Here is a 22,746-nt window from a genome sequence, read left to right as displayed (position 1 = left end):
TTGACATCCTTGTACGTCCCACAACCAAGGTCGAAGTCCCCGCCAGAAACTGATCGCGCAAGAGCTGTCTAAATGACGAGACTTGCAAAGACAGAAACTGTTCGCATTCTTTGAGTCGGCTTTCATTGTGCTACCTCTCATAAGGGCTGGAGATATTTCTGGTACAATAAAGTGGCGGTTTCCATTGGTCAATGCCCTTCATAAGTCTCCAACGCCCAGGTAGTCGGTTGAACAATGAGTGCATCATGAGTGATTTGATGCTGTAGATCTCCAGGAGCCCCTGTATTTGAGATCTTGGCACTCAGGAACGATTCTCTTCAGCACGTCTATCGGCAGCTATCAATGATCCATGTTCAGAGCGATAGGCAGGCTTTCGGAGAGATAGCGAGCCGAATTCTGAAGGATCAAAAATGAAATCTGGACCTTGTTATCGCGAATTTCAGACCCTCGTTATCAATATCTTTTCCCTCTATCTTGATATTTGGGGAAGCTTGAAGCAAAGTTGAGGAGTGGTGTCAAAGACCGAGAACGGCTGGACCCGCCGCGGAATCCGGGAACAATGCCGGCACCGCAGCTTCGTTTGCCTACCGCAGATGGGCAGTGCATCAAATAACATGGGCCAGGCCCGCGGACCTGGATACACCATGAACTTCGCATAGACGTGGAGCCGATTACCCTGTCAGTAGCCTCGCGGGCTGCAGCGACACATACACAAACTCAACATGACGGGATCTGTAACGCTGACAGACGTTGTATCTCATTATTAATCGAAAGAAACCTCATCATTCCCTCAGCTCCCTCTCAGCCGCCTTATGTATTTTGCTTGGATATTCATGTTGACCATCACGTCATAGCCTCACTAGTCTCTATACACACCCCGACCAACCACATTTGCCTTACTCTCTATTCATCATCACCGGGCACCCTCCTGACCTCTTGCTATCAACAACATCAGTGTGCAATTTGCTTATGTCCTCCGCCGACAGCTGGACATCCTGTGCCACCGCCTCATCGAACCTCGCTTCCGGGCCGCGGTTATCAGTCTTGGCCTCCTTCTTCACCACGCCATCTGGGGCAATCTGCCGGAACATCTGCAGTGAGTCGAACCATGTGTCCACGCCCTGCAGTCGCAGCTGATCGTCCACACGCGCGATCGTCACACCTTCAATGTCGATCTGTCCACCGTGAGCCTTGGCGGTGACCTTGTCTCCTTTGCTGTACACGTGCATTTTTGTCAGTCGCAGTTACACGACCACAACCGAATAAGAAGAAAATGACAGATGTCTGCTAAATGAGGGTGGCAAAGCAGAGGCACGTCGAACAGAACAGTGTGAGGGGGGGGGGGGGGGGGAGAGCACACTCACTCGTTGAAGCCGACGTAGTCATTCTTCATGACCCCCCAGTGACGCCACTTGAATGCGATGCACGGCGGGCCACTATAGACCTCAATGACCTCCCAGGCGAAAGTGGGCATCATGCGCTTGAACGTCTTGTGACTGGATGCAAAGTCTGAGTAGTCTGGGCTGTAGTACTCGTTGGGCGTGATGACGGCGTTGTAGGTGCCGACCTTGAGCATGTGCTCGCCCGTCTGCGGCGCGCCGCCGTTCACGGAGAAGGTGTAGTTGGCGTGGTCGACGGTCCTCCAGTCGTCGAGCTTCGTCTTGAAAGAGGCTTCAACCTCCCAGTTCTTCACCAGGTTCTCTACAATCTCTTCGAGACTGCCCGCCTTGTGGTTCATCTTCCTCCCTAGAGAAGTAGTGTTGTCAGTTTGAGACCTCCCAATACACCGGGTGGATAGAAGTATGACGTTTTGAGAGTGATGTGATCTTACCTTCTCTCCAAACTTTGCGCGTTTTCGTGTAGTCTGGCGCCCTGCCGTATCTCCACTGCACACCCTCATCGCTAAAGACGGCGTTGGGGGTGGTGACATAATCCGGCAACGCATTTCTCTGCGCCGCCGCGGCCTGCGGCATGGGGTCCTGAGCGTTCACGAGAACCATATTGGGCGATGAAAAGCTTTCGGCGTTAAGGAGTTTCGAAAAGAGTGAGACGAAAGAGGCTTGTTGGCTCTTTAATAAGTTCTTGGAGAAATCTGCCACGGGGGGGCGTTTGTTGTCGCACGCAAGTCGGTGGTGAAATATGTCTTAGATGCGCGTGGAAGAGAGGAGAGACACGGGGCGTTATACAAGTCCTTTTTTCTTTTCTTCTCCCCTCCAAAGAGTCGTGGCAATAATCCTTCAACCACGGCCTTTTCCTGAAACGGAAATCGCAGCGTGATGGGGAGAAGGAAGAAAAGGCGAATCACTTGAGGCACTCAAAATAACCTTCCAGTCTGCGCCGCAGGATCGGGTGGGAAGTTTTCTGCAATGCGTGCTGCAATGGGACGGACAAGAGCGGGGCGACGAAAGGGAAAGCTGGGAGACGTCCGAGCTCGCAGATTATCTTCGGAACACAACCAGATCCGTGTGCGAGAAGGGTGGCTTGTACAACGATGAACGCAAGCCTGGAACCCAAGCTGGCTCAGACAGTCGAGCGCCAAAGCGAAGGAGAAGAGTTGCGGGTGGTTACACGGGCACTGTGCGCACCGCAGGCGGCAGAAGCAAACAAGTTCAGATTCTGCAGTTTGATACGCTGAGCGTCGTCCCGGGAAGCGAGAAGCCCTGGGCTCATCTGACTTGATCAGCAATTTGTCGTGATTCAGACATTCCGATTGTGTGGGAGAGAACAATGGAAACCTACATGATGCAGGCGGCGCGGAACGAGGATGAGGGAGAAGCCACCCAACCGGTATTAGGGCGTTATCGTACGAGGAGTAAGCAAGATCTCTTCGCCAATCGAGACTCTTTGTGCGGAAACTGAGAGCGCAAAAGCTTAAATTTGCTTAAGGGAAAATTGACATTTCCCATCATCACGGAGCACGAAGCCATTCTTATGTACATTGGCAGAGAAGCCTTCACCGGCACTTGAGTATCACCAATCCTGGCGGGGAAAAGAAATCATAGAACAGAGGGAGAAGCGAGAAATGTTGACACTTGTTGAGCGGACGCAGGGAGAGAAAGGGAGGCTGTAATATCGACTCCCTATTGGCTCGACCGAAAGTTAATAATCAGCCAGATCGACGAATCTAACAACCTTGAACGGGGCCCCTCCCCTGAGTTGTCTCTCCTCCCCCAGGAGCGAGTACAATGTCTTTGATTTATCACGTCTGTCTGGCTTGTGGGTTGCAAGAGTTGTCTCAGTCTGATAGCCACGCGGATAGGAAGGCAAGCAACTTTCCGAAGCTGCGGCGGCCAATCGCGTACCGCAGCCCCAGACAAATCGATTTGATCTGGCGTTAGTCACTAGTCGGGGATGTCGGGGGGTTGGCTGGCACAAGAAGAAACGAGGACGGCGTGCTAGTGACACCTTGCCTCGTGGTTTGGCACGCTGAGAAAGTGAATCAACGCACTTCGCCACGCGACAATGGGGCACTCGATGCCGTACCACCCCCCTTTTGAGTGTCATCATCATCGGCATCATCATCGATGAGACGGAGAAAAAGTCCTCGTTCCCGACCTAGACTGGGCCCCTGTTCCCGACTTGTCGATAAAAAGAAAGTAAAGAAAAGCCACAGAAAGCCTAGCGCTTGAGACAATAGACCGGAACGCGAAATGGGGGCGCTCTGGTTGGCAGGAGATAAAGTCTTGAACCCGTGAAGTCGACATTAGGATCCTTGGCCGTTGAGGGACGCATTCCAGTCAAGCCCACATGTCATATATCAACTAGTGGGATGAAGTTGAATGGGCCACACATGCCGTGCCGCCATAGTTTGATCATTGACCGGATCATTCGGTATGCGATTCGGCCTAGCCGTCTCAGACACAACTTGTGCCCGACAATCTCCTGTGGTCGCAAACATCCATGGGTAGATCCAGCCACAGGCCTCCCGATGTGGTTGTGTCGAGGGGCCCCGCAATCGGACGAGCCCTGAAAGTGGAACCCCGTCCGGAATGTGTCATGAGGGCGGGACGGGAGGCGCCTCCGTTAGCGGTCAGATGTTTATGCCTCTCGTCGACTAGAGTCTCCCAGAGTAGTCATGTCTTGTCAGCAACACGCCGCGAGGCTTGCTTCCTTGATTGTGTTCAACGTGTCGAAAATTGTCTGGTGAACTGCTTGGATGCACACATGCCCTCGGCTTTTCCAATGTAATCTCACATTGAGATTGAGACTGTCGGGTGTGGATGGTGACCTTCACAATCCGCAAGTCGCCTTTTTACTTGTTCTCACCAACAGGAAAACACCAGCTTCTGCAATAGACCGTCTACTAACCGAATCGCGATGATATGCCCTTTTCAGAAAACAGGGCATCCCAAAATGAAGGCCAAAGTGCCATCAGAAGCCCAATAAGGCTGGTGTCAGCAACCGGCGTTAGAGTAGCATACTACCGCGCGGGTAATGTATTTTATGCGATGCAATTTAAGTAGTTGCCAACCTTAGAAGTCAATTCCGCTTTCTGTGGGCCATTATAGTTGCTCCGAGGCGGGAAACATCCTAGCAAAGAGCCGATCTGTGGAGAGCCTGCAGGTACCGTCGTAATGGCATCGAAAGACATCGGATGCCGCCGGCTAGATCCTAGCCATACTGTACCAAGGCAGATAACTTTGCTGAATAGCTGTGCGGAGATCTGGAGAGCCGCCCCTCACTCGGACCACAATCGCTTCTAGATTTGCTTGCAACCTTCCGTGATGAGCTGTCAACAGCCTAATTGTCTCCACGTATAGGACCACTGTTGGTTGCGCTTTGTAACAATTTGATCAGCTATTGAGGGCTTTTCGACCTGCCAACGGATATCTGACCATTGCTAGACGGAATCAAACTGTATCCGAAAAGTTCAATCACTCTTGAGGGTTCGAAAGTGATTGGTATAAATACATGACACAGTTCACGGACGAAATCGAGAGACACACCCACATTGCATTCAAACACATGATTCGTCTTCTCCCAACGACAAGCTTGACGCCAAACTTTCAAAATAATTTAAGCCTTGAATCTCTCAATCTTACTTTGGACACCCTCTCCAAGCGATTATCATGCAGTTCACCATCGCCACCCTCATTGTTCTCGCCAGCGGCGCAGCCGCTCAATTCTGCGGCGTCGTCACATCACCTGTGCAAAGCTATGTTCCGTGCACATTGGAACAATATCCCGTGATGGATGCCGAATGCACGGCAATTGGCGGCACAGTATCTGGCCACAACCAAGAGAGTGGAGATGCTCGGTCCAACTGCATCACGTACTGCAACAACGTTCCCACCGGCGGACACGACACGACCGGTAACATCCTTGGCCGTCACAGCTATCACGTCTACGTTGTCGACTCGTGCACTAGCTGTGGCTACTGCGGCGCTCTGTAAAGGATGTCCACCAGATAATAAATCGATCAAAAGACGAGAGCAGCCACGCTACTTAGGTGACGAAAGAGGAAACAGGCTGGGTTCCGCGTGAGGTTACATGTACGCATAAGAGGGCTGGGAAGATGGCAGGTCCTGGCGCTCATATTTCAGTATTATCTACTTTATCAAGATTCAAATAAGACCCTGTAAATTTCAAGGCATTACATCATACGAGAGCTACCGCAAATGGTGAAGTTGTCTCCGCTTGCAGACCATACTAGAACTTAACAGGTTCCAAAGCGCTCGTTTGCTCATTGTGTGATGACAGCAAATTATCAAATATGCAGTACAGCTCGAAGACTGCTTGGTCCACACCCGGAGGCTTGATAACACTGACTTTGCGGACGGGATCAGGTGCGCAAATGCTTCTGGCATACCCAGAACACCATTCGTGGTGATTCTAGTTGCCTGCCATCCTCGACTTCACCTTGACGTGGAAGTTCTTAGGCTTGACGAACCATGCGTTGCGTGTTTTCCAGGCACCTCTTGGTGTAGCAGCCGCACCTTCAAGCTTGAAGTCAAAGTCCCGGATAAGTCGAGGAATGAGCTTGGACATTTCCAAGATAGACACATTCTTGCCAAGGCATGTGCGTGATCCCAGCCCAAACTGGAAGACGGTTCATGTTAGATATCACATGCCCCAAGAGAGTTAGGTAACCATAAGAAAACGGGGGTTCATCTTACAGGCATCCAGTTTCTGTTCATCACGGAGATCCTTTCTTCATTCTCAATCAGCCAACGATCGGGGTTGAATTTCTCGGCATCGTCTCCGAAAATGGCTGTGTTTCTGTGGTGGACCCAGCTGTTGATTCCAACGACGGACTATCAAGAACGGTTGAATGGTTAGTGATCACCAGTTGAGGACTGAGAACATGGGAAGCATTGACTCACTCCAGCCGGAAAGAAACGCTCGCCGATGGTAGCACCGCCCTCGGGAACAATGCGCTCGAGCGGCAGGCCCACAGCTGGATGGACGCGCAAAGCCTCCTTGATCACTGCTTGAAGATACGGCATTTTCTGGCTTTCTTTGAAACTCGGTGCTTGAGACAGCTCGCCGCGACTGGTGAAGTCTGCAATCTCCTCGCGAAGCTTCGCCAAGGCATCAGGGCTCTTGAGCAAGTGGTAAACAATGGCTGAGATGCTGATACCTGTCGTGTCTGACCCGGCAAAGACATTGCTGGCGCAGCCGATGAGAAGATGCCAGTTGGTGAACTCAGTGGGGTTGCTGGAGTGCTTGGCCAGGAATTTGGTGAGGAACGTCTCTCCAACAGCAGCGCCGTCTTCGGCACCTTTGACCTCGATGACCGTCTTTGGAGAAGCTCGCTCCTCCTCAATGGTCTGCGCCGTAAAGTCTATGACATACATCATCTTCGCTCCCATGCCAAGACGCTTTGTGATGCCGGTAACCAGTGGTGCAATGTACATATGCACGGAAGGAAAGATACCAGTCAAGCTCGAGTATACCAAGCTCTTATTAATGTTATCAATGACCTGTGCAATGTCTTCGCCACGATCCAGGAAGCCGAGACGCTTTCCGTAGGTCATCATTGCGACAGCATCAAAGGCGAAGCACTGGAACCAATGTCCGATGTCTACTGTAGAGCCAGCCTTGGCAAACTCTGAAAGACGTTGAGAAAAGAGAGCACCGCAATCATCCACGTATGGCTCGTAGTTCACAAGAGACGTCATTGAATACGCGTTGGTGTAGAACCGTCTGCTGTGAGCATGACGCTGTATCGAGCGATCCGAAAATACGTTCCATTGATCCTCATTCGGCTGGAACGGGATGTACCATTCTGACTTCTGGAATTGCGTACCATGGCCATAGACAGTCTTGAGGACTTCCGCGTCGTTGATACTGTATCGGTTCGGGCCGTAGCGGACGATGGGCCCTGGCGAGAAAGGATAAACTTTAGTACATATACTCCTTGCTGTCGCTTGACGCTCTTACCGTATTGTTCGTGTAGTTCTTGGTTGACCTTCTCAAAATTTCCCTGTTTAAGGCGATGAAAATACCAAAAGTCTGTGTAGCGAGCCAGCAAAGGTCCGGGCACCGATCGTAGGGGGGAGCGAAGCCACTGAACAAAGGAGACAAGGATCTGGGCAAGGAGGGCAAAGCCTGCAAATGCCAATAAGAGTTGGGTATTCATCGTAAAGATGCTCGTATAAATTATGAGGAAGATAGATAGGCAGATGAAAAGCTCAATATTGATTGATAGAGCAGACAATTGGCGTGAGAGCTGGTCTCGAGCATTCCTCGAAAGCAGATGCACGAGAATGATGGGCTTTTATAGCGGAAGAGTCATCGTATTTACCCATCCTATTTGAGACGAACCGACTCCGTCATGGATTGTCAGACATGTACGCAATCAATCCGCAGCGTCTTGAAGTTGAAGATTTAAAGGCGTACGGCTTACAACTATCATTGGTGCATGGTATGGGACGAGTCATAGGCGATCTTAGAATGCTAGGCTATGGAGACACTCTCGGGACCGAAACCTTGTTCAAAGTGTCGAATAGCGTGGGTCGAAATAGTAAGGCATCCTCCTTGCCCGCTATGCATGGACACCCAAGTGGATCAGCATATGTAATATGCGACCCCAAGGCGGGTAGAAGCGTCAATCGTGGATAGTCGGACTGGTATCTCATATGGATACTGGAGGATTTTTCTTGAGTCAATTGACAGGACTACCTGCGCAGGATCCATCCACAAAAACCAATAATCGGAATAAAAGGCCTGACGGATCGCTTGAGTTCGAACATCTGGGAACTATCTGCCACGAACCTGGAGGTTCTCGGTGTCAGATGGGGGAATCGTTGATCTTGGCCGGTGTGTTTTGGGTTTTCTAGGCGGCGGGACTCGGGGATGAAAACTGTCCGAGACCGGCGTCCGCCCCGCAATGAGATGCATCAGCCAGCTTGCGGCCGGCCGCGGAGACGCAACGGGAGTGGAGTATCGCGGTGTTTGATTAAGCCGTTGACCGTGATGGCGTACGGCCAATCTTCAAGGCTACGAGACGGTGAGTTTGTTAAGCTATCTCCTATGCCCCCGACACTTGCATCCGTCGTCCAGTGTCTTCAGCTCAACAGACACTAATTGAGTACCAAACGGCGATTGCTCGCCTGTCTCAGGCTCAATGTGATAAATGAAATGGGCTTTCCCAGCGATTGCAGCAATTTACTTCACCTGCGTCTACCTTGTTTATGTGCATGTAGTGATGATCAAAGAGAGAACATGCATTCTGCTGGAACGGGGAACTTTTCTTTCAATGTGACAGTTGCAGCATACGGGTGTTTTGTGAGTAGAAAGTCTTGGCTCTTCCCATGTTAACAAGACCGATGTCTCGACATAAGGTCTGGGCCTTGACACGGGCAAATGTATGCAGAGTGACGTAAAAATGCAGGATAATTTCCCGTTGCCTACCTGACGAAAGATTCATGGGAAGACAGATTCAATTGTTTCGTGCTACCGTCACGCTAGATGCCATTGCAAGCAGGTTCTTTGAATCTTGTCTCTCTTAAGACGTGAGCGTCATGAAGTAGTCCGAGACTACCTTATTTGACCACAAGGTCGCGTTCACTTAATATAGTAAAGAACGGCACCCAATTCATCTCAGAAGACCCCCAAATCTTGATTCCCTACGTTTTCCATCTCCTATTAAATGCATGTAAGTCGGTTTAAAGATCGCCGTTGATACGCCGCCCTTGTCTTAGTTGCGAGTTGCCCGTACTCTAGAGTAAGCGGGCTAACTCGGTCTTTATGCCGACCTAAACCCGCAAAGTCCACCAGCCATTCTTGCCAAACACATTTCACATTCGGCGTTGGAAGCTATGATTATGACAGAGTCAAAGAATGGAATGAGCGGAACAGCTTGCACTCGCGCACCAATGTGACAGGGTCACTCATATGCACCTCGAAAACGCAGTCTCGTGATTCAATGTCGATCCTCGAATTTATAACCAACCAGACTCCGCGCACACAAATCCTCAAAGCTGTAGCCGACAACCCGCATCAGCAGCGCCTCCACCTTGTTCAACTGTATCCTTCGCCGAAACTTGTAGGTGACGATAAGCCATCATGTAAACAACATAAATTACAATTTGTAGGTTTGATATAAGTGCACTGTGACATCAGTCGCTATATTTGCGCCATTTCCTTTACACAACAGGCGGAACAGCCAAATTTGAAGGAATCCTGCCCGCAGAACCACCAGCCACATTCTTGGCAGGGACGTTCATCTGTGATCCCTTGGCGGCCATCTTGTACGCTTGGACATCGGCGTCCGCCTTCCTGGTGGGTTGTTAGTGTTGTCAAATTTGGAGGGTGGATAAGCCAGGGCTTTCTTACGGGTTAATGATCATGACCATGCCAAGCTGGCAGTGCATGCCTTGAGCGCAGTACATGAGCATGGGCTCGGTGTTCTCGACCTGCACGTTGAAAGTCCCGACCGGAGAGCCGTCTGTAACTCCCGGGATAAAGCCAGAATGAACGCCATTCGGCATCGTATCCTGGAGAGGGTTACACGGGGCCTGGGTGTTCGCGGCCTGAGTGACGGTATGGTTGTTGGGCCAGAACTGGAACTGAACAATGTCTCCAGGGTTTGCCTTCACGACCTCAGGATAGAAGAGCAGAGACTTCTCACGAGTCGGGCTACCGACGACAACGGGGATGACCTTGGGCGTCGGGGGAGCGGGGCCCGGCGCAGGTGGTGCCTGACGCTCTATCGAAGATGTGAGCCACGAGCTACGAAAATATAGTTTCGTGGTGTAAGCGAGAAATACTTACCATTGAGAGCGGCGGCCAAGGAGCCTCCTATAAAGGCGGAGAGATAGACGGCGACGATGCTGAACTTCATCTTGGATACTTTGACACTCGATGATCCTGTACGGATTACTGGCTGACACGGCTGAGACGAGGAGACGCTGCTTCAATACGAAGACACTGAAAACACTGCAGAGGACGATGATCTGCAGGAGAGGGGCAGAGGACTCTATGATATTTAAACTAACCATTACAGCATGCAGGATCTCAAACTATCAGCACCTTCGGGATGCACGGCGACACCACTCATCCACTAATACGAACCTTTTCTCTCTTAACCTTCCGCACTGGGCAAGCTTCTCCCGATCATGAGACCGCGTAGACTTAAAATCGCACAATTGGAGTATTCGAGTTGCCGTGATCAGCAGGGGTAGCAGCGAAGCTTGGGCATCTCGAAAGATGAGATGACCCGAGTTGTCCAATGAGAGGTGTCGGATCCCTCAAACGTGACATGTTTCGTTTCTTCGGCCGCACTGCATACCGAGGCATGCTTAGAAATTGGCACCGAAGAAAAAAGGCGGATTAAACATTAATTAGAAGAGGGGGGATATCATCTCGCGCTTCTTGGCCAGGAGGGGAGAGGCCGGTCAATCAAGAAGCTGTCTCCTCGTGTCAGGTCCTTTCGGCGTTGGGACGACAGTGACCAACAAGGGAATGAAGTTGCGGGCAACGCGGGCAACATCCAAGCTTGCCAATGAGCCGGCAGTCGGCTGGCTGAGTATGAAGTCTGGAGTTCTTTCACGATTACCAAGCTAAAGCTTGCAAACGGATGAAACGGTTGCGGCGTCGTTTCGAGATACTGAAAGAGGCGTGGGCCCCCGGCTGGCCCCTTCGGTCCCCCCTTGACCGTGGGGGATCTCCGAGCGTTGAAGCTGGCACTTACGGGAGATCGGCACAAACAATTAATGGTTTGCACATATCGCTAGGGTGTTTGCGGCTCTGAGATATGTTCTTCGTCGCGCGCGGGAGACGAATTGAGTATTGTCTATTGACGTCAGGAGAGCTTTTACGCTGAAATCATCGGGAGATCGACGTCAACGGGAACGTGCGCATGGAATGATTGTGACACTTACGATTTTATTGCCCGGTTTGAGAACAGACCTCGCATACCCTTAACTATCTATAGAAAGTGCTTGGCCATTATTCCCAATTCCAAGCCGCACTATTGCATAGTGATACATGCTTAAGTCGTTAACTACCGGAAGTTCCGGGATCTATAGTAGCTCTACTTCTCCGCGTCTCCATCTCTTTTCGTCTGACCCGGAGTCTGGCCGCCTTTCGTCTTGTCCTTCTTAACGCTTTTCCACTCGATGAAGACACACCCAAAAACTGTCAAACACCCGAGAACAGTGGCAATCAGGAAGACGTTTTGGAGAGCCTTGTTGTAAGCTCCGATAATGCCGTCGACTGAATCCGGGTAGATGCTCCGCATCGACTCCACTAGTCCGGAACCGCCCGCGTCAATGACGACTGCCGGGTTTACGTTGGGTACGTTTTGGCTCAACTCGGAGATTAGTCTCGAATGGAAGATGTTTTGAGCGACAGCCAAGAACACGGTGCCACCGAGACTTTGCAGGAAAATCAAGAGAGACGTGGCTAGGGCTACGTCACGACCTTGGAACACGGTCTGAACTGCTATCAACGTCTGCTGCCCGCCCAGACCCACGCCCACTCCTAAAAGAACAAGTGAGGCAATCCTACAGCGGTTGTTAGCATCTGGAGTGCGTTGAAAATTCGGGGCAAGTTAAAATAATACCAGAAGCCTGAACTCGTGTTTTCGTCAAACGAGTAGATCAGCCCCGTTCCGATAGAGGCGATAACAGATGAAGCGATGAGTTGCGGGACGTAGTATCCGATGTGACTTGTCTGACAATTGATCAGTATCACGGTGTACTAAGCGACCCAAGGATGGACAGTACATGTATTATCAACTTACCAAGAATCCAGAAAGTATTGTAGCCACTGACAAGGAAACCGATGATGCCAATAAGTCAATGCCACTCTGATAGGCAGAGTGATTCTTGACTGCTTGCAACCAGATGGGGATGTAGTACACTTCGATGAAGAGAAGTGAGAACAGAAGAAGCATAAGCCAGCAAGCACAGGCCATAGACCTCTGGAAAAGGATGCGAAATGGGACGGTGGCTTTGTCGCCCTCGCGGAACTGGACTAGTGCCCATAAAAGGAAGCAGACCGCAAAGAGGCACCAGCACAGGATTATGCGCCAATTACTCCAGGGATATTCAGTTCCGCCCCACTGCAAGGCGAGGAGAAGACAGATAATCCAAGGTATGAGGAGCAGTGTCCCTACCAAGTCAAAGTTTGAAATAAACTCCCGCACGCTTTGTGTCTGCTTCTTCGGCGGCGTCGGTAGCTTTAGGAGGAAGAGAACCACCAGGAAGGTCACACCGCCAAGAGGAAGGTTGATCCAGAAGCACCATCCTGATGTGCGTCAGTGTCCTGCTACATCACATGATGAGGGGGTAAAAGAAGTCCTACTCCAAGTAGCCTTATCAACAAAAACGCCGCCAAGAGTCGGCGCTATGCACTGCGAGATCCCGCCCGCCGCGCCAACTGCTGCGGTGAACTGCGGGCGTCTGTGAAGAGGCACACTTCTAGCCAAAATCTGAGTCGCGATTGGATTAGTCAATAAGGTTCCGTAGAAATCGAGAAACGCCAAGCCTTGTTGGAAAGACTTACAATGAGAGCGCCGGACATGAGTCCAGCGGCACCGACTCCGGAGATGGCTCGGCCGACAATAAGAACCACGGAGCTCGGAGCCACGGCGCAGACAATGGACCCCACCTCAAAGATGAAGAGAGCAACAAGGAAGACCCATTTGGCGTTGAACTCGGCGTACAATTTGCCGAAAAAGAGCTGGAACGAACACATGGTGAAGAGGTACGCGGAGCCATACCACGCTACATCCGGTAAAGACTCAAACTCGGATGTGATTACCGGGATCGCAGTTCCCAAGATTGAGCGATCCTAGATGAGGATGGGTGCTGTCAGCCATGTGTTGCATCGACAGGGAGACACAATGCCCCAGAAAGCAATTGACACGTACAAGTCCAAAGCACAAAACCGCAAGGAATAGGCCAATTGTGATGATGGCCAGGCTCGCACCAGTGGGATACTCTTCTGCGGTGGCATCTTGGGCTGGAGAGGTCTTCTCTAGTTCTGCATCGCTGAACTTCTCTCCACTCGTTCGTGGTATCGAGAGTGAGGTTGTCGTTCTAGGGACACTGTTAGGTCATCAAGCCCGGAACGTGTCTCCGTAGCCCCATAGTAGCTGCAGTGTGAACCCACCTTGGTTCGACAGGCATCTTCGCTGATGGTACCAATGAAATTGGTCAAATAAAGTTGCAAAGCGTGGTGTGGTTGCTTGTGCGAATGCCAAATGTTCAATTTCTCTGCCCAGCGACTATTTTCTTAAATACAATCATTCTTCATGACTATTATGAGACTCATCGACTTTGAATCTTTCACCTTCTACACATGCAGATCCCACATCATGTTACCGGTCCGTACGGAGAATAACACGGGAGACATGTCAAAGTCAGCATGCCAAGCCGGGTTTAGCGCCAGTAGCCACACACAAAAGTCAAGATCCCTCAGCCTTAATCATCTTTAGTATTACGTGTAAAAATCACAACAAAGTCCCTAAAGCTCTGCAGATGAAGACTGAGTCCGACACACGCAACAGGGTCAGGATCACTGGTGCTTACAGTGGATACTCGGACGCAAGAAAAAGATCTTTGGATGTTGGCGGCCGCCGTTTACAAAGGAGCTTGGGCCCAGGGCAGCAGTTTTGGTGTGAAAAGTCGGATGTCGGGGCTGAAAATGACCTCCGACGCCGTCCTCCACAACGGTGATGAAGCCAATCAAGTAGCCCCCTTACATTCCGATAATCCATCTACGGATCTTAAGAATGCACCGGCCCCCGGACTCTTGCATGCCGTCCGTTCCATCACTCTCGAGCTCCCTCGCCCCAACATTGCCATCTAATTCGCGCCTAACTAAAGTGCCCTTACTTTCATTCACATTTTCTGTCTCCATTTTCTGAGACGCGAATGCTCCGTAAATATCTCTAAGCTCGGGTTGTTGTTGGGAAACATTACAAACGATGTCGCCAAACGATGACGCCAGCAGCCCCGACTTTGCGCATAGTCACACAAAGAAGTCCCGAGCTTGCACCAATTGCGCTCGCCTCAAGATACGGTGTCGGTGGCAACCGGGTTCGGAACATAGCGAACACGCCGATTGCATACGGTGAGCAGTTCTGCCTCTGTTGGCTACAGTTGTGTGTATCAACCAGAGCCCGCTGACATCGCTGGTATGCCAAGCTGCTCCCGCATGAGCATACGATGTCAAGTACCGGAGCCGGTCCCGAGGAAGAAACGGGGAAAGTCAAGGTCAGTCCAAAGACCCGATGAATTCACACGGAATGTGTTTTGTTGCATCCTGCTTTTCAAGCTAGCTGCAGATCACCCGGTCCTCCTTCTCACTTCTCCTCACTGGTGTCTTTGAGCAGAACATGAAGCTAAATGCCTACTCCGTAGTCGTGTAACTGAGCTGGAGAAGAAGATAGATGGCCTAGTCAGCCTTTTTCAGACACAGCAGCAGTCAGGAGAGACACAAGGGCAGCCGGCAACCGGGCCCAGCCCCAGCAGCGAGGACCCGCGCTTGATGCCATGCACTGGGTTGACTATACCAGGCGTCACCCATCAAGTAAGCACAGACGCATCTCCAAGTGTTAACAGTTCAGCCGGCACCCAAGATTGTCATTCTATGCCGACTCCAGAGGCTGGGTTTCCCAGCGGTTCCTATCAGCTCTTGCCGGGGTTCACCATCGCTGCCGAGAAGGCTGAGGAGTACCTTTCCATCTACCGGACGCGTATGGTTCCCAACTTCCCATTTGTGCCCATCGAGCCCGAAGTTACAGCAAGGGATCTCCACAACCAGAAGCGATTTTTGTTCTGGTGTATTATGCAAGCCATTGTACCCCAGACAGCCACAGTACAAAAGTCAGTCGACGACTGGGTCCGCAAGCATGCAGCTATGCACATCATAGTTCATAAGGAGAAGAAGATTGAGCTGCTCCAAGGTTTGATTGTCTATGTCGCCTGGTAAGTGGTAGTAATGAGTCGTTTCTCGATGCATTGGTTCCGGGCCCGTGCTGTTGTCGAAGCGTGATTATCTGATAATTTTGTATCTTACAGGGGCGATGTCCACCTACAGATGGGTATCAACGCAAACACCCTCCTCCAGCTAGCCATCGGTCTGGTTATGGACATGACCATGTACACTCTAGCAGGCCCCGTGAGTTGGATGCCGAAAACCTTATTGAATGATGCGTGGGCAGTCTTGGGACGGGGCGGAAAACAATTCGAAGCACCAAAACCAACTCTTGAAGAGCAAAGAGCAATTCTAGGCGGCTATTTCATTGCGTCAAGGTGTGTTACCTTTCGCCCGCTTTTGTATAGTGAAGCGTGGAACGAAACTGATCATCTTTGCCAGTGTGCCCGCCGCCATAAGGAGGCACTCGCAGATACAGTATACGCCCCAGATCGCACGATGTTCCAAAGCCATTCGCGAGGCGGACGCTATACCGACAGATCAGAATCTACTTGCCCTCGTTCGCATGCAACATCTAGGGGACCGCATTCGCGCTGTCTTTCCAAGCCCAGATAGAGAGGAAGGGGAGCCTCTACCCATCTTTCGGGAACACTTTAGTGCGGTGCTAGCATCACTTCGCAAAGAGATCTGCTCTCTCGAGTCTGAAGAACCCGCCATCAAGAAGGAGAATCGTAAGTGAACTTCTCGGCAACAAGGAAACGAGCCCACAGTCAATTATACTAACCGTACACGTCGTATAGCAATGGTTTGGGCACACTACGGCGCACTGATGGTTAGACTATACGAACCATGCATCGGCATGCGAGGAGCCAGCCCTTCGGAGGCTATGTCCGCCATGGAGCAGTTCAGTAGGACCGAGTCACTCTGGTTCTGCCTCCAGGCGATCCAGATCGCCATGGACGCGCTACTCGCCATCCCGGCTGAAGCATTTGCATATCTACCCTTCAACACCGTTGCAGATGTAGCACATACAATGATGTCTTCGCACCGACTGCTGTTGGAAGACTCGGCAAGTGATTGGGACGTGATGCTGGCGCGCCAGAAGCTCGACCTTCCCGATATAGCGCGGCGGTTGGCGGATCGGTTCGAGGAGGCGGACAACGTGGCGCTGATCGTCGGGCAAAAGAGGCGGATCTTCGAGGACGAGAGCTCGCGCTGGGCGAATTATGCGTACCGGGCGAGGTGGATCCGTCAGTGGTACCTGAACAAGGTTGTTGGGCAGCCGCCTCAGGAGCAGATGGCGACGGAGCAGCAGCAGCAGCAGGAGCAGCAACAGCAGCAGCAGCAAGCGCAAATTGTCCCTCACGTGGGGATGATGACAGACCCGAACATGTCTTGGCTCGGGGGAGTGGCGATGGACCAGTCGTTTTGGGAGATTATGATGCTGGACGGGCCTGGACAAATCCCCATTGACGCGTCCATGCTTTTGCCGGACCAGGCCATGTTGCCCGCCATGCAGACTTAGCATCGCACCTATTGATCGGCTAAGGGCTTTCACTTTCACGATTTTTGCCCGTCTGAATCTTTCGATGATTACCCTCGTGTGGTGGCTTGGCTTTGGCAAGAGATAGGAAAGATTCCGGCACAGGAAGGTGGCAGTTTTGCAAGGGTATGGCGGGTCTGAAGACACTCTGAACTCAAGCCCAAACAGGATTTGATGCATTTGGTAGTTTAAGGCGCGTGTCTCTGCTTTGTGAGCTGGTTCCACTCTCGAAACGAGCGGGAGTTATATCAGTTTGTCGTTGTTTCTGAGGAGTGCTCGAAATAATCTAGAAGAAGAATTGGGTACAGCTTACGACAACGTTTCTAAATGAGGATAGCATCCGTGGAGTCGGGAAATACATACGTCGTCTCAAGTTTTGCCTTGATCTCGACATGACTCAAGCTGTGCTAAGATTGCAAGCCGTATACGGTCTTAGTGAGAATGCCTATGCGATAGTATGTCATCTCCTATTCATGGGGTTTATCGAGGGCGAGTTGGGAATCTTGCTGACAGAACCTAGCATTCAATAGTATGAGAGACACGTACATCTACCTTACTTGAGAATAGTTGTACAGAAACGTTCTGATTGTACGTTGTGAACAGCCAGAGCCCTCAACGACAAAATCGCGCACCTTGCTTCGCCAGAGTGGTGATGGCTGTTCAACACCAACAACAGCAACAGTTGGTGAAGTAGTATTCACCCCGGTTCACGAACGGCAGGGTGGGCAAGGTTTGTTACTAGTCGTCTTGGAAGATTTCCACTCTATTGAATGCAGTCCAGCCGGTTCCCGCATTCATGCCGTTCTCTCTGCGCATTCCCGATTTTAGTCAAAATTCCTACGCGATAGCAGGGAAATCTGTACCCGAAATCTCTTTGCTGATAGGTGGAAGAGACACGAGGGCGAGAAAGGTTTACTGGGCTCGCATGTTCCCTTGCCGCAGTTGAAGGGACAAGATCTACGGTAAGTACGCTGCCTTGCTAAATATCCCTCTCATCACTTGCAGCTGCCAACTAAAGGGCCACGGACACGTCTTCTCGGCAGCTAAATCAGTGCTACATCCCGTCGGCCAGGTCTGTGGAGATGTGGTTTTCCTAGATGCGGATCATCGTACCCGCCAAGTCTCTCGGCGGTTAATAGTGCGGTCCACATTACAAGTTAAAAGTCGCTGGTGATTGGCTTACTTCGCGAGGTGAAGTGTATGAGCAACTCTGACTAGCCACCTGATAGCGGTCCGCCGTCTCTACACGCCAGTTTTCATCTCCGGAACGGTGGGGGGGGGGGGGGGGGGGGGGGGGTGTCCCGTTCCGGGGCGGGGGGCCAAAGCCGCAAAAAAGGGGGAGGAAAGAGGCCCCATGGGAAAAAGAGAGGAAACCCCGGGGGGGGGGGGGGCGGGGGGGGGGGGGGGGGGCGCGGGGGGGGGGGGGGGGGGGGGGGGGGGGGAGGCGTGATTCCGTTCTCAGTCGTGGGGCCATAGACCAAGAAGCGGCCAAGGAATCTGAGATACAGAGTGCACACCCGTGTGGTAGTGAGCGTGGGGTTCGAGGCTGTGATCCTGGCGTGGCCGGGGTCCCGGTCTTCGGCACGCTGGCGTCAAGAATGGACGCTCATGAATCTTGAGCTAATGGAATTTACAGCTGCTAGTCTCTTGATTTGAAGAAGTGGTCTTGTTAAGCTAGCTAAACTTTCGTTTTATTCTTGTATGTACTTGCGGATATGGATCACGGGTGAAAAGCCAAACCCCGCAAAGTCTGTCCGGAGAATCCGGGGTAGCTAATTGAACTCTGGTGAGCCATACCATTTATACGATAGACCCTATCACACCCGGGTGATTGGGGATTCTGAGGGACCGAGGAATGAACTCAAAACGGTATGCAAATTGCTCAATAATTTGGAGACTTGCCTCTTGTTATTTGCTCGACTCAATCGCCACATGTGAAAAATTGAATGATGCATCAGCATCAACCTGCCCCTAATGCTCACAGCCATATGTGTACCCTGAATCGGGCCGCAAAACAGTCAAACTTTCTCGATCTGAAACCAATGTTACCGCTAAACCAGCGTGATCTACATCAAGAGACTGATGTGGTCTTTACCATGGAAAGGGAGAGCGCCAACTTCCTCAGCTTTGATTTCGGCACCCCACCCTGCCCGTTCAACCAGCGGGGCCGGTTCTAGTTAACTAGTGCAACGTCATGTATATTTCTTGTGCTCTGATTGGTCTTCACTAGGGCCAAAGGCCGGTCTGGGAATAGTTCGCTTGGCTCATTCGCAAGTATCTGGCTCACTGCTCCTTGAGCTTGACTAGGGCATGGAGTGTGGTGTGTTAGAGAACTGCTGTTTTGAGTGTAGACATATCGGTGCTGGGAAAGCTTGCATCAACACCGACACAGCACGACAGATCTAGAATAGCGAACAATCCATTATCATAACGATATTAAAGGGATATTCTCTGAACTTTGGTCTATGTGAGGTGGTTTCTAAAGTTTATTCCGCTCTTCCAAGATAGTACCGTCACAACGTGCCGGCGCTGAAGTCCCCCACCTCGGAACCCCCTCGTCCCCCACTCCGGCAGCTATGCAGTTTAAGGTTGCATGGCTGTGACCCCCAGTGGATATTCCGGGGGGGAATCTGGGGTAGTGTCGGTGCAACGCTATTCGGCCCAACCCCAGAGAGTCAAGTTAGACAATGGAAGGGAATTATTGAAAAGGACGGTGCAGAAGCGAGAGTTTGGAATCATACGAACATCAGACCATCTCACTCTGATGATTTTGGGGCGATTCTCCAAAGGTCGACGTGCACATTAGACACCAGTAACCAACTTGATCAAGAAAATCAACCCACTTTCACCCAATCTAGAAGGCAGAAGAGAATGTCGGGCTGGAAGTATGCGTTTGCCCTAAGCAAGGAGGAAGTCGCAAGGGCAACACCACCTGGGACGGCAAGGTTGATAGGTGAGTTCCTCCACTATTGAACAGAGTCATTGTTGGAGCCGCGCTGGACCAGGCAATGCGTTACTGATACCCCACGACACGATTCTTGTGTAACAATACTTGGACTATTTGCTGACTACTGATTTTCTTCGCAGTTGAAGACGAGTCTTCCGGCGGGTCACCAAGATCTTCCAACTCTCTCAGACGATTCCCACAACCATCGGAAGACCCAGCAGACCCTCTCAACTGGGCACAATGGCGCAAGTTCGCACTGCTGTTGACTGTCTCACTATACTCTTTTGCCGGCAACTTCACCAGTTCGGGTATTGCACCGGCGTTGCAACTATGGTTCAAGGCTTTCCCCACAGACGTCAGGCCTTTTAGTGACCTCACATACTTTATCGCGGTGCGTCGATTCCTGTCTTCACACGCTGGTCCCGGGTTGATGAACTCAGCTGATGGAGTTTTGTTTCCTACAGGTCAATATTCTGTTTCTCGGAGCGTCCAACATTTGGTGGGTCCCTCTTTCGAACATTTTCGGCCGACGACCCGTGCTGCTGGCCGCAACGCTTCTCATGACGATCGGCACCATTGCCTGCGCTGTCTCAACAACATACAACGGTGTTCTCGTTTCCAGACTATTCCAGGGCATCGGAGCCGGTGCATCAGAGTCTGTCGCCCCGGCACTCATCGGAGAGGTCTTTTTCGTCGATGAGCGAGGGCGTGCCATGGTAAGATAACCCCCAAACCTGTTCGATGGAGTCAAACAAGAGAAGTGTTCTTTGGCTGACATCCCAACTCTCTCACTCAGGCCATCTACACCGTCTTCCTCGCGGGCGGTTCTCTCATCGGCGGAATAGCGGGCGGATATATCGGGTTCCAACTAGGCTGGTTCCATATCTTCTATGTCGGCATAGCCCTCTCTGCCGCCTGCTTCGTCACCACCCTCTTCTTAGTCCCCGAGACGCTCTATGACCGCGTCGTCTCTCCCAACGTCGACGCCGCAGGCCAGTCGCCCATTGACGAAAAGGGCATGGAAAGCCACGTCGAGGACGCGCAGAGCCAGGTGCTAGACTATCGTCCATTCACCTTCGGGCGGTCCCTGGGCTTCACCCACTATCGCGGCGGCGTCTTGAGCAACTTCCTCGCCCCCTGGAAGACTTTGAGACTCCCGGGCACCTGGGTAGTCATGTTTCACTACGCAGGCCTCGTCGGCGGCATCGTCACCATCTCCACGGTCGGGCCCCAGCTCGTGGCGGCACCGCCGTACCTCTGGGGCGCCAACGTCGGGCTGATCAACATTGGAGGCGTCATCGGAACCGGCTTGGGCGCTTTGTACACGTACCTCCTCGCCGACGCTCAGCTGAAGAAGAAGGTCAAGAGTTCGGGCAGCGGGCTGGCGGAAGCGGAGAGCAGGTTGCCGACCATGTTTCCCTCGCTCGTCATCGCCACGGGCGGGTTCTTCGTGTTTGGCTTCACGGGACAGTACCCGTCCAAGAATGGCTGGGTCGGTCTCTCTGCCGGATTTGCCATGGTGTCGTTTGGTCTTATGCAGCTGCCATCCGTCGGCTTCAACTACGTAAGTATAGGCATCCCCCACACGCGTGCTTTCGTGTCAAGCAATAAGATTTCTAACCTGAGAAACTATAGCTCATCGATGCGTATCAGCAACTTGCTGGCGATTGCTTCGTCATGGTCACGATCATGAGAGCAATTATCGCATTTGCGTGGACTTTCTTTGTCGCGCACTGGGTCGAGGAGAAGGGAACATCGGAACCTTTTGGTGTATTTGGAATGCTGATGGGAATTTTCTCTCTTTTGACGATTCCTCTATGGCTGTTTGGGAAGAGGATGAGAATTGCCACCAGAAAGCTGGTCGAGGCATGATCAACATGCGTATTCTTTATGCGAGTGTTATCCTTGTGTGATAAGCTGCTTCCAAAGATGCGATATGTTCGTATGGTATCACTCAGGATATGACACCCCTTTTTTGCTCTGTGTATGACTCCGTTCCAAAGACTTCGCACTCGAAATTGTAGGATCATTTTAGTGTCCTGATTCGGAACTTCTGGGAAAGCACTGAATATCTAAGGACCAATTTCTTTGAGAAAGTTGGTATCACGCGGTAACAATACTTCTCTTGGACCGACGGATAGCGCGAGGGTGAGTTGAGAAGTTCAATTTTTAACACCGAGCCAAAGTAAGTACGTACACACTAACAGTGATGAATATCAGGATAGTGCAGAGGAGCGGAATAATTTCTGCAAATTCCATCAAAAAGAGCGCCCACAAATATCAACTCAAGAAGTCAGTACAACAAGTAAATCAATCCCAACGCCAAGATGGGCACATTGGCAATCAAATGGCCTTTGACCTTAGCCCTGCCAACCTCGAGCGCCTCATCCGAAGCGCCAGGGCTCCCCATGTACTCAGACACGACCGCAGCGCCGCTGAAGCCTACGCCGGAACCCAGCATTAGCACGATCCCCAGACACCTCCGCACCGCCGTGGCCGCTAGCGGTGAAGCGCGGCAAATGTCGGAAAACTGGCCGTAGAGCACCAAGCCCAGGATGCACGACGACATGTGCAGATTGCGGGCGCCCTTGACCTTGATGAGCGCGTGGTGGAAGGCGTCGAACTGGGCCGGGGTGACGGTGTCCCGCGGCGGGGGCACGATACCGAACGTCGCGGCCCCGCCTTCGGGCTTGGCGAGGTTGAGGACCCCGTCTGCGGCGCCGAGCAGGGCGAGCAGGCCCGTGAAGAGGGGTAGGGCGGCAGGTTTCCACCAGGATGTTGGGGATGCGTTTAAGCTAGCCATGATTTTGTGCGCAGGAAGTGACCTGATTTATTGAAAGCAATTGATGTGAGGGCGGCTGGAGGAGAATTGGGCGGCTTGAACAACTGCGTCGGACCGGTGGTGATCAGAATCAGATTCAAG

General features: G+C 51.7%; 9 protein-coding genes across 9 annotated transcripts; 4 read left to right on the top strand and 5 right to left on the bottom strand.

The window, feature by feature from the left end:
- Positions 1 to 896: 896 nt before the first annotated feature.
- CABS01_10342 (uncharacterized protein) lies at positions 897 to 2,099 on the bottom strand (the record flags this gene model as incomplete). The annotated part of the gene is made up of 3 exons (XM_060543698.1): positions 897 to 1,215; positions 1,365 to 1,746; positions 1,832 to 2,099. Coding segments are annotated over 3 exons (969 nt in total), but the record flags the coding sequence as incomplete, so codon positions are not given.
- A 2,970-nt stretch (positions 2,100 to 5,069) lies between these two features.
- On the top strand, positions 5,070 to 5,393 carry CABS01_10341 (uncharacterized protein; the record flags this gene model as incomplete). The annotated part of the gene is made up of 1 exon (XM_060543697.1): positions 5,070 to 5,393. One exon carries the CDS (start codon positions 5,070 to 5,072, stop codon positions 5,391 to 5,393), a length of 324 nt encoding a protein of 107 aa, XP_060399379.1.
- A 439-nt stretch (positions 5,394 to 5,832) lies between these two features.
- Positions 5,833 to 7,582, bottom strand: CABS01_10340 (cytochrome P450 oxidoreductase; the record flags this gene model as incomplete). The annotated part of the gene is made up of 4 exons (XM_060543696.1): positions 5,833 to 6,039; positions 6,117 to 6,254; positions 6,324 to 7,324; positions 7,384 to 7,582. The coding sequence occupies 4 exons, from the start codon at positions 7,580 to 7,582 to the stop codon at positions 5,833 to 5,835; spliced, it is 1,545 nt and encodes a 514-aa protein (XP_060399378.1).
- Positions 7,583 to 7,791: 209 nt separating this feature from the next.
- CABS01_10339 (uncharacterized protein) lies at positions 7,792 to 8,064 on the top strand (the record flags this gene model as incomplete). The annotated part of the gene is made up of 1 exon (XM_060543695.1): positions 7,792 to 8,064. The coding sequence occupies one exon, from the start codon at positions 7,792 to 7,794 to the stop codon at positions 8,062 to 8,064; it is 273 nt and encodes a 90-aa protein (XP_060399377.1).
- Positions 8,065 to 9,590: 1,526 nt separating this feature from the next.
- On the bottom strand, positions 9,591 to 10,288 carry CABS01_10338 (extracellular serine-rich protein; the record flags this gene model as incomplete). The annotated part of the gene is made up of 3 exons (XM_060543694.1): positions 9,591 to 9,723; positions 9,781 to 10,153; positions 10,219 to 10,288. The coding sequence occupies 3 exons, from the start codon at positions 10,286 to 10,288 to the stop codon at positions 9,591 to 9,593; spliced, it is 576 nt and encodes a 191-aa protein (XP_060399376.1).
- A 1,191-nt stretch (positions 10,289 to 11,479) lies between these two features.
- On the bottom strand, positions 11,480 to 13,580 carry CABS01_10337 (MFS transporter; the record flags this gene model as incomplete). Its single annotated transcript, XM_060543693.1, has 7 exons — positions 11,480 to 11,951; positions 12,011 to 12,120; positions 12,191 to 12,696; positions 12,754 to 12,880; positions 12,955 to 13,242; positions 13,322 to 13,490; positions 13,564 to 13,580. The coding sequence occupies 7 exons, from the start codon at positions 13,578 to 13,580 to the stop codon at positions 11,480 to 11,482; spliced, it is 1,689 nt and encodes a 562-aa protein (XP_060399375.1).
- Positions 13,581 to 14,393: 813 nt separating this feature from the next.
- On the top strand, positions 14,394 to 16,858 carry CABS01_10336 (uncharacterized protein; the record flags this gene model as incomplete). The annotated part of the gene is made up of 5 exons (XM_060543692.1): positions 14,394 to 14,557; positions 14,817 to 15,383; positions 15,477 to 15,576; positions 15,746 to 16,064; positions 16,134 to 16,858. The coding sequence occupies 5 exons, from the start codon at positions 14,394 to 14,396 to the stop codon at positions 16,856 to 16,858; spliced, it is 1,875 nt and encodes a 624-aa protein (XP_060399374.1).
- A 2,889-nt stretch (positions 16,859 to 19,747) lies between these two features.
- CABS01_10335 (major facilitator superfamily transporter) lies at positions 19,748 to 21,695 on the top strand (the record flags this gene model as incomplete). The annotated part of the gene is made up of 5 exons (XM_060543691.1): positions 19,748 to 19,829; positions 19,964 to 20,214; positions 20,288 to 20,539; positions 20,620 to 21,387; positions 21,459 to 21,695. The coding sequence occupies 5 exons, from the start codon at positions 19,748 to 19,750 to the stop codon at positions 21,693 to 21,695; spliced, it is 1,590 nt and encodes a 529-aa protein (XP_060399373.1).
- A 421-nt stretch (positions 21,696 to 22,116) lies between these two features.
- Positions 22,117 to 22,626, bottom strand: CABS01_10334 (uncharacterized protein; the record flags this gene model as incomplete). The annotated part of the gene is made up of 1 exon (XM_060543690.1): positions 22,117 to 22,626. The coding sequence occupies one exon, from the start codon at positions 22,624 to 22,626 to the stop codon at positions 22,117 to 22,119; it is 510 nt and encodes a 169-aa protein (XP_060399372.1).
- Positions 22,627 to 22,746: the final 120 nt, after the last annotated feature.

This window comes from Colletotrichum abscissum, assembly GCF_030869225.1.
Source record: "Colletotrichum abscissum strain IMI 504890 chromosome Unknown Scaffold_26.1, whole genome shotgun sequence".
NCBI lineage: Eukaryota > Fungi > Ascomycota > Sordariomycetes > Glomerellales > Glomerellaceae > Colletotrichum > Colletotrichum abscissum.
The sequence above is the reverse complement of the archived record's forward strand: the minus strand, read 5'-3'. Positions and strand labels throughout refer to the sequence as shown.